The 13,719-nt window shown below is 42.5% G+C and overlaps 2 protein-coding genes across 3 annotated transcripts in view; both read right to left on the bottom strand.

The window, feature by feature from the left end:
- The window catches only part of cpz (carboxypeptidase Z), a 55,543-nt gene extending 53,317 nt beyond the window's left edge, over positions 1–2,226 (bottom strand). The window contains exons 1-2 of the mRNA XM_020532132.2: positions 2,122–2,226; positions 1,077–1,254 (exon numbers count right to left, since the gene is read on the bottom strand). Coding sequence (XP_020387721.1) covers positions 1,077–1,167 — 91 coding nt within the window. The 5' untranslated portion in view covers positions 1,168–1,254; positions 2,122–2,226. The remainder of the gene's footprint in view (positions 1–1,076; positions 1,255–2,121) is intronic.
- gpr78b (G protein-coupled receptor 78b) lies at positions 1,155–13,262 on the bottom strand. Of its 2 annotated transcripts, XM_020532133.2 has the most exons (4): positions 11,694–13,262; positions 10,593–10,706; positions 2,122–2,388; positions 1,155–1,254 (listed from the first exon to the last, which is right to left on the bottom strand). In XM_020532133.2, exons 1-3 carry the CDS (start codon positions 12,359–12,361, stop codon positions 2,154–2,156), a joined length of 1,017 nt encoding a protein of 338 aa, XP_020387722.1. In that variant the 5' UTR covers positions 12,362–13,262; the 3' UTR covers positions 1,155–1,254; positions 2,122–2,153. The 2 variants fall into 2 exon arrangements, with proteins under 2 accessions (XP_020387722.1, XP_048460883.1); XM_048604926.1 differs by lacking the exon at positions 1,155–1,254 and having other exon boundaries at positions 1,557–2,388.
- Positions 13,263–13,719: the final 457 nt, after the last annotated feature.

Raw genomic sequence — 13,719 nt, 5'->3', positions numbered from 1 at the left:
AAACAAGGAATTCGCGTGGGACCCGATATGTTTGTACTTTTATCCAAAGTGGCAATGTACTTTTAGATTATACAAAAGGAATTCGGGAACGATAAATAAAAACCGAAAGAACCGCGGATGTTGTAAGTCAGAAACAAACACAGAAATGGTTTTTGTTTCAGCAACAATAAACATGGTCTTTGCTGTTCTACAATGGTTGACTCCACTTCAGGTTTCCAAAGTAACGTGGAAGTGAGACAATCAGTAAGATAGACTGTAGTGAATTCAATCCTTCCCATTGGAATTGAAACCAATTCTGGTTTCAGGAGTTTGTCTGAACCAGTCCTGGCTTCAATACTGACAGGGGTCTCTGAGAAACTTCAACTCATTTCTTCAGCAGCCTGTGAGCATCTGGTGGAAGCAGTCACGAGAGTGCTCACTCACTCTCTCTCACTCGGTTAGATACAGCACACATGTGCCTGTGAGTGTGCGGGGCAGATGTGGCCACGGACTGAAGAGGGAAATGTTTTACTGTTAAAGCGAACCTCAGCGGTGGGGATACGGTGACTTCAGGATCCAGTCGGTGTGCCCTCTAAAAATAAATGGCAATTTTTTGGGGGGGGGGGGGGGGTGGGGTCGTGGCAACACTAAAGGTTTCTTTGACGATTTTTTTGCGCGCTCCAGTGTTACAAAATCGCCACGAAGACACAGACGCCCAAGCACACTTTTTTTTCAAAAAAGTCATCTTGCGGACTAATGTGCAAACTCTAAACGTTTAAAGCATTTGCGTATCTCAACGAATTTCCACTTTGGCGGTTGCATTTTTTTTGTATACCATACTATAGCCTCAGGGAGCAAATGAATATGGTTCAAATCCAGAGCTGTCTGCCTGGTGCAGACGGAATAAAAAGTCTGATATTACAGACCACAGCATCAGAGCGCAGGATGTAGCGAGCAAATTCTTTCAAAAGCATCCAGGGATGCGGGGCGGGGGGATGAAAGGTGCGGTGCGGTGAAGCAGCAGGCTCAGAAGTGAGTGAATCACGTCCCGGGGTGCCGTGTTAAATGAGACATGCAGGCACCGACTGCTTTCTTACCTTGTGCTTGATCCCCGGGCTCACACCGTGGAGGGGCACAGCGCACCAGGGTCACCAAAAGGACCGCCAGAGCAGACGCTAGCGGCTTCATTTCACTCCGTTACTGGGCACTGTTCTCTGATAAATGGCACTGGGCGATAGGCTTGAGTTATATTTGTGCACCCTTGCGGAATAGCATCTGAAAGGCAACGTGCATGTTTTATAAGAAATACGGCGCGATATCAGATTACCGTATTGCCACGTGGAGGTATGATTACAATCGGCTAAAGTACAAGAGAGGGAAGTCTCAAGTTAAATCTGGGTGGAAATGTGAGCACTGGTCATAGAAACCCATCACTCTATTGTGAAATGTATAGTTAGTTACACGTCGGCTGGAGTTACGATCCGTTTGCAGTCCCTTCAATTTTTTGTTGTTTGCCGATTATTTCTCCAAAAGACAGACTCGAGTTCAAATAAAATTCCGTCCGACACACCAAGTGGTCCCGTGAAACGTTTGTTTTTTTTATTGTTTCAATCATCTGTCACATCGAAGGTTCAACAAGTTTAGTACTAATCTCACAGCGGGTTCCGCCCGGAAATCTACTCTAAATCGGCGGGTTTTGAGCGCACGTTGGGAATACCGTTGAACACAAATGATTTGTTGGAGTTGTCTCCATCTTTAACGTGGATCCGCTTTGTTGCTTGCTGCTTCAAACAGGATGCTTTAACTTTTTATTTTGGCACATAGTTACTAAATGACATCTTATTCTTCATTTTCTAACCGCTCTATAGAAAGCCTTAACAAAGTTTAAGAGATACAGTGTGAACACCTCTCTCTCTCTATATATATAAATACTCAAGCTTGATAATAATTTGCACAAAACTGCGAAAATACAAATATTTACGGATAAACGACAGAAACTCGAACCATAATACATTCTTTCAATAAAATATTTCATATCATAAAAAGACGGATTTGCCTTTGGCTCTTATAGTGTCCCTCCTAACACTGGAATGGTCAGAAAGTGCATGTAGTCTTCTCGGATTTGGCGGAGCTTTCACTTACAATTGGGGCGAGGGGAGAGTTCAAGGCGCGGCTCAGACCCTCTGCAGGCAGTAATCGTTCTCTGTGTCCAGGGAACTGTTGTGGCCAGAGGACGGGTAGAAATCCTTTCTGAGTATCCGGTTGACTATGTTGACCAGGACTTTCTTGTATTGTTGGCGCAGCAGCGAATATACGAAAGGATCCGAAGCAGCTTTGGAGTAGGCGAGGCACTTACTCAGAACTCCCCAGTAGTAGTTAATGGTGACAAAGGGAAGTAGTTCTATCAACCTGTGTGTGTGGGTGGGAGGGACAGAAAACCAAAGGCGCTTTATTAATGATGGTCTACAGAACTACAGTATACACCGACCAATTCAGCTATCTCCCATTACATGACTTCCAGCATACAAAGGGGCTATTGGAATAAATTGATTTGTATTAGAATATGAGAAAGGCGCACAGAAGATGCTGGAAATCTGAAATACAAACCAGATAGTACTTGAAATGCTCGGTAGGTCTGACAGCATCTGTGGAGACAGGCACTGAGTTAATGTTTCAAGTCCGGCATAAATCTTCTTTAGAAATAGGATTCCCGGGAAGGGTTATGTTGGATTCAAATATTAACTTAGTTTCTCTCTATTTGGTAGCATGTGTGGAGACAGCAACTGAATTAATATTTGATTCCAACATGATTGTTGCTGGGAATCCTAGTTCTAATGAGGAGTTATACCGGACTTGAAACATTAACTCGCTTTCTCTGTCCGCAGATGCTGCCAGATCTGCTGAGTTTCTCCAGTACTTGCGGACCCATACCGGTGTTTCCCCTTCCAGTTCCTTCACCAAACAGTAGGTGCCCATATCAGCTTCCTAATTTGGAGAAGGCGCTGTAACTTTTAATTTTTCAACAAAGTAATCTGTCTCCCCTACGTATGTAGATGCAAACATCAATTTATCAGTTTATGGAGGGTCTGCTCATGATAAGTAATCTAAAAGTTGCATCGGTTCTAACCAGACATGGTAATGTTAAGCTGAAAGGACCTGATGCTTGCTGACCGGCTCTTTTGTACAGCTCTGAAACTTCAACGTGCTCCGTTTGTACACAGCTCCCTGAGGCTTCCTTCACCCGTTCGCCGCCCCCACCCACTCCGCGGTCAACCCAGTCTTCGCTATCCAGTCCGGAGATGGAACAGAATTCCCAACAAGTGTCAGAGGAACACACTAGCGATATTCTATACACAGTGCTATCCTTCAGGGTTTATACAACACTGCATTCACCAAGTTGGAGATTCCAGCATCCTCAAGAAAACCCGTGTATCTCGTTGTTTTAACGACACCTACATAGTGCACCGAAAATAAAATGCATGTGGGCCTTTTCCGGTTCTTAGCAGGAAACGTGAGGACCACACTGGCTTCACTAAAGATGCGCCCGGTTCTGGCTGTGTAAGGAACTCTTCTGGTCATCGTTTTTATTTTAGCGAAAGTAGACCATTTGTGCCCCTCCCATCCCGGCTATGCCCTATTCAGTGGGGCAGAAGATATAAAAGTTTGAATGCACGTACAAGTAGATTCAAGAACTGCTTCTTCTTTGCTGTTATCAGATTTTTGAAGGGACCTCTCAAATGTTAATTCTGATCTCTCTCTCGCTTTGCACCTTCTGTGAGGCTGTAACACTGTATTCTGTACTCTGTTCTGTTACCCTGATGCACTTTGCATGGTACCATCTGATTGTATAGCACACAAAACAACACTTTTCACTGTATTTAGGTACATCAAGTTGTTCTGGAGTTTTCAATGACATACATCGGAAACCAGCCTTGCCACTATTAGATACGGATCATGGAATTTCAAACACAAATTCTGCCCAGCCCAACTTGTTTCCCATGACCTTTGTCCTGATTAAAGAAAGCATGGCTCTAGAACTTGGTCCTCTCACAACTGACCATACCCTTCATTCACACATTTTATTATAAGATTCTAATAATCATACTGTGCCCTTTGTGACATCCTTTAAACAGAAACATTTTTGGAGGTACAGGGACACTGACATGCAACTGCTGAAAATTCCTTTTTCTTCAAATATTCAAAAATATTTCCTGAAGACCTGAATATACAATGCTAGATAGATTACAACTTCAAATGTTTATAATGATACCTAACTTGGACGAGCAACAAACAGCAAGGAAATATCAAAAGCAGAGTGCCCCAGAACTGACAACATCAGGAGGGTCACTGGACTTAAATGTTAACTCTGTTTCTCTCTCCACAGCTGCTTCCAGTCCTGCTTAGTTTCTCCAGCAAGTTTTGTTTTTGGGTGCTTCAGATCTCCAGCATCCACAGCCCCTTGTTTTATTTTATAATCAGAAAATATTAATTGGCTGCAGCAGGATCCAGGTAGGCCACAGAATAGGCAAACATATGGCAGCTGGAATTTAGCACAGCAAAGGTACAGTGATGCATTTTGGTGGAAATGATGAGCGGAGGCTGTATAGACTAAAAGATATAGCTCTAAAGAAATTTTAGATAGATATTGGGGTTCTGGGCATAAATTCTTGAAGGTGGCTGGATGTTTTGACAGATTGGTTAGCCAAGCATATGGGATATTGAGCTTCATAAATAGAGGTATTGATAAAAGCAGGAAGCTACGCAGAGATGTTTAAAGCTATGGTTCAGCCACAACTAGAACATTGTGCTCAATTCTAGTCATTCTGTTAAATGCCAAATTTTGGAAGGAAAACATTTTCACCTGTATTGGTGGGTTATATCTTTTAAAGACATCAAGGAAAAATAATTAATGCAAGAGAAAGAACTATTATATTCGAAATCTAAATGCGTTATAAGTTAAATTATTTCATAACAATGGGTCATACAAGATTTTATATTCAGCAATATGCAAATATGCTTGTGTAGTAATTGAGCAAAAGTCAATTTAAACTATTAGTGTGATTTTGAGATAAGAAGTGCTAAAAAGGCTGGCAGCATTCCAGGTAGAGAAGTCGCCAGGCCTGGATGAGATGCACTTTAGATTGCTGAGAGAAGTAAGGGAGCAAATTGCAGAGCTGTTGACAAAAATTTTCCAGGCCTCTCTAAACACAGGATTAGTCCTGAGAGACTGGAGGATTGCAAATGTGACACTGTCATATAAGAAGTCGGGCAGAGGATAACCCAGGAAATTGCAGACTGTCAGCTTGACATCAATCAGTGGGAAAATTGATTGAGATATGGGCTAAGGTAAATATACATTTAAAGAAAAATAAGTTAATACTAGACTGTCAACATGGCTTTGTCAAGCGCAGGTCATGTCTGACAAATTTAAACGAGTTCTTTGACAAGATGACATGGCAGAGGATGAGAGTAATACTGTGGATATTGTATATTTGGACTTCCAGAAAGCATTTGATACACTGCCAAATGTCAAGTTGATTAGCAAATTGGAAATATTTGTGATTGATGAGTCCTTGGCAGCATAGATTAGGAGTTGACTAAAAGAAAGTAAGCAGAGGGTAAGTATAAATGGCCATTTCTCAGATTGGAGATGAGTTGAAACTGCTGTTCCCCAGAGATCAGTATTAGGACCTTTGCTTTTTGTGATTTGCTTAAACAATTTGGAGATGGGTGTTGAGGGGAAAATCTTTAAATTTGCAGATGATACTAAACTAGGGAGAATAGTTAATTGTAAAGATGATGTTCAGCAACTTCAAAGGGACATTGACAAGCTGGCCAAATGAGTGGTCACCTGGCAGATGAATTTCAATCCAGAGAAATGTGAGGTATGCATTTTAGGAGAAGAAACATAGAGAGACAATATAGGCTCAATGATGCAATTTTGAGGGGAGTACAGGAACAAAGGGACTTTTGGGTTCATGTGCATGATTTTCTGAAGGTGGCCAGGCATAGTTGCTAGTTGAAATAATTGCTAAGACAGCTAATAAGAGCCTTATAAATAGTTCATAAATAGAAGCACAGAGTATAAAAGCAAGCAGGTGATGCTAAATTTCCACAAATCATTAGCCAGACCACATGTGGAGTATTGTGTTCACTACTGGTCATTTCACTTAAGGAAGATATTAAAGCCCTGGAAAGAGTTCAAATAAGAATTACGAGAATGATATCAGGAATGAAGGATCTTAGAAACAAGGAAAGATTAGAGCAACTGGACTTATTCTCCTTGGAGCAGAGAAGATTAAGACGTGATCTTATTGAAGTCTTCAGAATTATACACAATTTTGACAGGGTAAAGAAGTATGTTCAGTTTCCATTTGTTGGTATGTCAGTAACTAGGAGTCACAATTTCAAGACTGCCAGCGAGTAGTGAGATGAGGAAAAACTTACTTACTCAGAGGATTGTTAGAATTTGTAATGCACTGCCTGGGAAAGTAGTGGTGGCGGATTGCAAGGAGTTTTCAAAAGAGAACTGGATATATATTTGAAGATGATTAATGTAGAGGGCTACAGAGATAGGGCTGGAGCTTGGAACGAGCTAGGTAGCTCTTTTGAGAGCCAGTGCAGACATAATGGGTTGAATGGTCTCCTTCTGGACTCTAAAATTCTATGATTCTAAGTCTGAAGTTGTGAAAAAATGCCATTTGGCTTAATCAGCCTGTCTTTATGTTCAACATAGGCCTGCTCCCATCTCTTCTCATTTAACCACCAATTTCTCCCTCTGACATGTGTTTATCAAACTTCTTGTTGATGCAACTATGCCATTCATCATAACCTGTGGCAGGTACTCCCCATTCTTACTGACCTTCAGGTAAACACATTTTTTCCTGACTTCTCTATGGGATTAATTGGTGCCTACCTGAATAGGCCTCTAGTTCATGGCTGCACCACAAATGGAAACATTTCCTCTATATGTACCATGTCTAACCTTTTGATAAACTTAAATACCTTTGTTGGGACACCCTTTTATGGATATATATCCCAGCCTATTCAGTCTTTCCTGATGTGTATAATCTCACATGTTTCTCACATAATATTGTGCTGGTTTCTTTCATAAACTCATGAATTTGTTTCTCGTGGACATGACAGCAGAGTTGGAAATGCTTTTGATTAACCTCACTATCATTTTGCAGTCTTGGAAATAAAAATGAGGATTAAATAATAGTCATAAAATGAGACTATTGGTCACAGCCTGAATTCTCCAGCAACCTCAAATCCCCAACAGTTTTCATTCAACCAAATGTCCAGAAAGAAGTAAAATTTCCCTTTGCCAGAACACAACTGAATGAATGAAATAGACCACATACTTAACTTGATTCATTCAAACGTAACATCCAATTTCACAGCAAGAGTGGAATACAGTATTTAAAAAGATTGTTAATTAATCAGTGGGAGCCTTTAAAAAAAACTGTCACAGTTTATGTTAAGGCGGCTCAAGGGCTGGCAGGGAGGCTCAGTGGTTAACACTGCTGCCTCACAGTGGCAGGGACCTGGATTGATTCCACCCTCAGATGACTGTCTGTGTGGAGTTTGCATATTCTCCCTGTGTTTGCATGGGATTTCCTTTGGGTGCTCCGGTTTCCTCCCACAGTCCAAAAATGTGCAGATTAGGTGGATTGGCCATGGGAAATGCAGGGTTACAGCAATAGGGTAGGGCGGTGTGGGCAGGTGAGATGCTCTCAGTGTGGACTCGATAGGGTGAATGGCCTACTTCCACACTGTAGGGATTCTATGAATTCCATGTTTCTTGCACAAATAAACATAATTGTCGTGCAATTTCCATTACTTGAAGAGGTTTGCTGTAACAATTTTTTTTAAAGAAAGACAGCCTGTTATATTGTGGATTGCCAACAACCAGAATATCGCTTTGCAAAAAAATCACTGTAATGATTACCATGTGTCTCTGTGATAAAAGCAATGCTCAGCCTTTTTAAATTGTTCTTTATCAGCAATAGACAATGCAACTGACAATCTTAAATGAATAGAGTGTAGCTAAAGGTAAAATCAATAATTAGATTTAATACTGGTTGACAAAAGTAAATGGAGTAGAACACATTTTGATTTCAATTTGATTTGTGATTTGTACTCATCCCTAATGCATCCACGTTAAAATGAGGATATGATCGATCTGTCACTGCAGCTTACTTCAGAGCACAGCAACGGTCAACTAATTCAACTTACATGTTCTGGTTTGTATTTCTGCAGCACAGTGTATGAACAACTATCTAAATTAGTGTTCAGGCATGTCTTACTCAAAGACTATGTTTCCAAACTTGATTGGTCAAATATCAAACTGAGATGAGTGCGGAGTATGTTCTTATCAGTGTCTTGGACAACTTGCTGAATGGAGAATGTAACACAGATCTCAGGTTGCTGGGCTGTTCCATCCTTGCTCCACATTGTGAGAACAATAAGATTGTGAAGCCTTGTTGATATGCTTGTGAAGCACTTAAAAGAGATTGTCAACATTTGTTTGAACTGATTCAGATGGCATGGTCATATTTCATGGACTATGATCGTTACTTTGTTGGTGAGAGGAAGGTTGTTATGATCCTGTAAGAAAATCCAAGGTAGGCATCTGATTGTGTTTTGAGACTGAATATTATACAGTGGAAGCTAACTTATGCATTTCCAGTAAGAAGCTTTATTTCACTGATGTAGTATACATTTCTATCACACTGAGGGAGGTTTTGTCCACAACACAACACTTCACAAAGTTGCCTCAAATGAAAAAGAAGTTAAAATTTAAAGCACGTCGAGTGAATGGTAACTGTCGTGTAGTGTTTGACACTGAGACAGCTGGATAGTTGTAACCCACCTGCTGATAAACTGACCGGATTGGATCTCCTGTTTTAGTTTACATGCTGCTCAATTGTATTTTTTTAATTGAGGCTAGGATTAGGTTAAAACGACCTCCGCATGCAAAAGAATCCACTTTAATCCTTCTCTTCCTGACTTAACTGATCTTTTTATCCGTGCAGCAGGGATACCCTGTCGTTAGTCTCTGAACCTAATGGAACCAAAATAGCAAGCATTGCGGTCTGGACTATTATCCAGTTATGTGTGGACGTCAGCCGAGGGTAGGCTCATGTTTGCTTGCGATGCAGTGCATACCGTGTGGTAACGCACAGCGGTTTACAGGCTTCACTGTAGTTCCCCCGCCCCTCACGTTATTATAAGCTTCTGACAGCGACCTACCCAACAATTGAAGTTCTTGGGCGGGTGGATGGATCAAACTGGATTGCAATTTACGTTGATGTATCACGAATGTCGGAGTTGGATGCTGATAAGGGCTGAAAGAAAGTTTGCAGGCCATATTGCAGTTGGCGAGGGCCGCTGGTGCTATGCGAAAGGCATGATCCATGCGTGCAACCTTTATGAGTTTGGAAGGCTTTTAAATGCACGTCATTTACACCTTACAAGTATTTACCAAAGTCCAAACATCACTCTAGGATGTATTGTGAAACTTGCTGCTTTTAGATCCACCATGCAGTAAGCTCGAACCTGTCTCCCATTGCTCACACACTGGTGTAGTTGAAATTACTCATTTATACATTGCACTATTTGCATCATATTTATTTCCAATCACATGGTGGCCATATTAGAGTTATAGTTTCATACGACACGGAAACAGACCCTTGCTCCAACGCGTCCATTCGGACCAAGTTTACCCAACTAATTTGTCCCATTTGCCTGTGTTTGGCTCATATCCCTATAAACCTTTCCTATTCAGGTACCTATCTAAATGTATGTTAAACGTTGTAACTGTACCTGCATCTATTACTTCTTCTGGCAGTCCATTCTACCAGCGAACCACCCTCAATGTCAGGCAGTAAAAGTCAGAACGTTTCATGCGAACCTGTTTGTATCACATGACAGATTTTACCGCGCATGAGGCAGAGTGCAGTACTCGCTCTTTACAATGTAATGATGCGGTGTTTGCTTTGTCGTGCTGTTTCAGAGTTTGTTTTAACTGTTACTGACGTATCTTAGGGATGGCATTTCCAAATGCAGGACGATGGATTCACGTAAATGGCGTAATGGGAGTCTAGTTTCATGTGACTTTTGCTATTGCACTGTTGTGTGCGTTAACAGTACAGACCACTCTGTGTACCTTTGTGGCGCAGTGGTAGAGCCCCTATCTCTGAGCTGAGAGGTCCCGGTTCAAATCTCATTTGTTTCAGGAATTGTATGTTATCTCTAAACTGGTTGACGATGGAGGGTGGGGGTAGGGGAGGGTGGAGAGTGGACTGAACACAAAGCAAGGAGGTCATAGGTTCCGGAATCCAGTAGCAGCTCGGTTGTAATGAATGTTGTTTACTATACTGGGCTATCTCCACACTGCTATGGACTTACTGATGCAAACAGGGCATGTACTTTAAGTTGTAGGAGCACTGTCACTCTCAGACGTCTTTCCCCCTGACTCTTTCTAAATCTCCTGAATTTACATTATTTCTTATTTACGTCTAACTAGAAAACAACAATGAACCTCCCAATTATTTGGCAAACTATGGATAGCCATGAAAGGGGACGCGGTTGAAGTTGTTTGATTTTACCTGGTTATGATATATGGAGCAAAACAGACAATAAACGACCCTATAAAAATGCTGATCTTCTTGGTTGCCCGCTGTCTTCTACTTTTCTGCTCCGCGAGGCAACGCTGTTTGACACTGAATGGGAAGAAAGGAGACAACCCAGGTAATTAGCAGGTATAGCCGGCTCTCTAATCAAACATCACTTGAATAAATATTCAGCTTTGAGTAAATATTCGGTTTTGCTTAAAATAACAGTCCGCGAAGATGCAAAGAAGGAGAAATTGGAATTAAATGTATAAGAAAATGGTTGCATGACTATAACATGGTTTCTAAGCAAGTCCTGTTGGTGGGTAATACCTCTCACAGACCAATCATCCTTCATAGTTTCCCGAGCATCAAAGAAATGCCATAATTTACAAAACGAAGTTGCTTTATATTCTACAGAACACCCTGCTTGATCTACAGCAGGATAGTTTGCTGAACTTGTTTTATTTTGGGGAAGTTGTTGATAGAATATTCTTCCTTACAGAAGTATGGTATCAAATACTACACCGCTACAGCGGGAGCCAAAAAAAAAAGAAACTGCTCTGAGACCCTGTTCTGCCATTCTGCAGAAATAATGTCGCTAATATAAAAGATTGAAGTCTAAAGTTTTGATTTCCGGTATGGAGAGGTTAGGGCCAGAAGCTCTTTGGCAGTGGGATGCCGAAGATTGGTAGAAGCAGGGACAATAGGAAGCTCCCAAAGGGAGTTAGACATGTTCTGGTAAAGGAAAAGAGATGGTGGGCTATAGCGAGAGGAGAAGGCACGAATTGGCTAGTTCTTTCAAAGATTAACCAGCATGGGAATGGGCCGAATGGCCTCCTCCGTTTTGTAGGATAATATGATTGCTCAAACTACATGGGAAACAAGACGCCGGACGGAATGGTATTGGCTACACAGGACAATTAACCTCGCCTAAGACACCCGGGTGTTTTTCTTAACTTTAAACAAAACACACAGTGAACTTGGAATAGATTCTGATGCACCCACACTGCATTGCATGGTCTCCAACAATTTATAGCGCCCACATTGTCGAGAAGCTGTTGAAACTAATAATAGGATCTCCTCAAAAAAAGTTACCTGGGGTGGATGTCCACCAGTAAAACCAAGGTCTGCATGGTGATAATGTCTATTCTTCTGCAATGAAAGCGGGCAACCTTCAAGACTTTCAGATATGTAAAGCACAGTATAACGAGGGAAAGCATAAAGCTGATGGCGTGAAAGACTATGGTGAAGACTGTAAACTGTCTCCTGTGCATCTCCTCTCGCAGATGCAGGGTACACGAGGCGTATCTGCTATTGAAGCCGACCCAGCGAAAGAAAACCGCCACGACCGGGAAAGTGAGAGAGTGGGCCCAAGTATAGCTCATCATGAGCACAGCATCCTTATACCTCATCTTACTGGCGTAGCTTAAGGGGAACACAACAGCAATCCACTTATCGATGCTTAAAGCGGCCATGCTCAGCATAGTGTTGGTGCTGAGGAATGTCTCCACAAAGCCAATTGTTTGACAGATGCAGTCGTCAAATGGCTGCTGTTTTTTGACAATCCCCAGCAGTGTAGCTGGCATATTCAGGACGGTGAGAAGCAGGTTGCAAAAAGACAAGTTAACTATAAATATGCCCGGCACTTGCTTGCGGATGTCGGAGCTGTAGATGAAGCATATCAAGACCAACAGGTTGGACAACAAGGAGACAATCAGCACCACAGCGATGAACAGCGCCACAAGAACTTCTGCCAAGTCCATCTCTCAAAGGGTCGCTCTACAGCAACAGGTCATAGCCCATTGATTTTTTTTTAATCTCCGGAAAGATGCGGTTGAAATGTCAGCAGCGCCGCTCATAACCTCCTTCGAAGCCCATGTTTTTTCCCCAACGTTTGCCCAAGGAAGCTACTGTAAATCGGAGGTGTCCACGATGCAGGGAGGAGGGGAGCTGAAAGCTCCAGATGTCGCTCACTGTTGACCGATGCAGCCTCTGACAGTGTCTGCACGGGCGACCAGTTTCTCCTGCTCAATCCTCACACCCTCCTACTCCGCCATGCACAGCCAGCGAGAGCGTTAACCCGTCCCCGTAGACAGCGGTTGTCACCTTTTCAACGCCAGCTCCATCCAACAACACCGTCCGACTCATGCGCACAGGGACGCTCGGTACGATTATACACATCGCCCCGAAGGGCATGGCAGGGACAGGACGGGAATCCAGGGCTAGCTGGCACCTGGCAAAGTGTAGTACACCGGCCACGACTCTACCCAAAGCATCAGGCTTGTCTCCAAGTCAGGAAGGCGCGCTCTGTCATTCCTTCCAGTTGGAGTTGTCTTATTTGTAGCCTTTTAGCAGCCGCCGCTGGAGGACGTGGAGACAAGTGGGGGAATTACTCAGCTCCCAGCGTGTCAGCAAGCACAGGGGGAAAACGCTGTCACAACAAGGACAGCTCAGTTGGGGCAGGCTGGGTACACTTTAGCTTGGTCGGTAAAAGTAGAAGAAGCCGTGGAACTGGAGCCAGAGAGAAGGGAGTAAGTTTACGCTGCCTCCCATGAGCTGCTTGCTGGCCGGGTGCAAGTTAGGAATGAACGTTCAGCTGCCGAGTTGTTTGAAAGCTATCTACGTTCTCGCAATCACCTAACACGTAGACTGCATTAAAACACTGCGAATTCAATCTGCTTCAGTGATAGGCAGCCCAGGCATATTTATACAGCTGCGAGAATATTGCAACACCCTACATAATATTAAGCACATACAATAGAATACGATTGCTAAGAGAGCGAACAGTCTTAATGGTCTTCCTTAGGACCTGGTCTCTCTGTCACTAACTGGAAGGTCGTGTTTGAATGATTGGCCGCAACAGTTGATCCTCAAAAATATGAAGGGAAGCGTTTTATTGGGGCCAATGATCTTTTCCTTTGCCCATGGTATTTAAATTGTGATGAATATTTCCGAATATATTGATTGCTTGAAGGAAGTATTTTTCCGCTTCACGACCCCGCCAGCAATTCGGGCACATGAATTGAAATGATTAACGGAACGTTTATTAAGTGGGAAATATAATGCTAATTGAGTTAAATATTGAAGGGAGCACGATTCAATTCAGTTTGAATTGCAAAAC

Source organism: Rhincodon typus, chromosome 1, assembly GCF_021869965.1.
Source record: "Rhincodon typus isolate 14 chromosome 1, sRhiTyp1.1, whole genome shotgun sequence".
Lineage (NCBI taxonomy): Eukaryota > Metazoa > Chordata > Chondrichthyes > Orectolobiformes > Rhincodontidae > Rhincodon > Rhincodon typus.
Note: the sequence above shows the minus strand (reverse complement) of the source record. Positions and strands in the feature narration are given on the sequence as shown.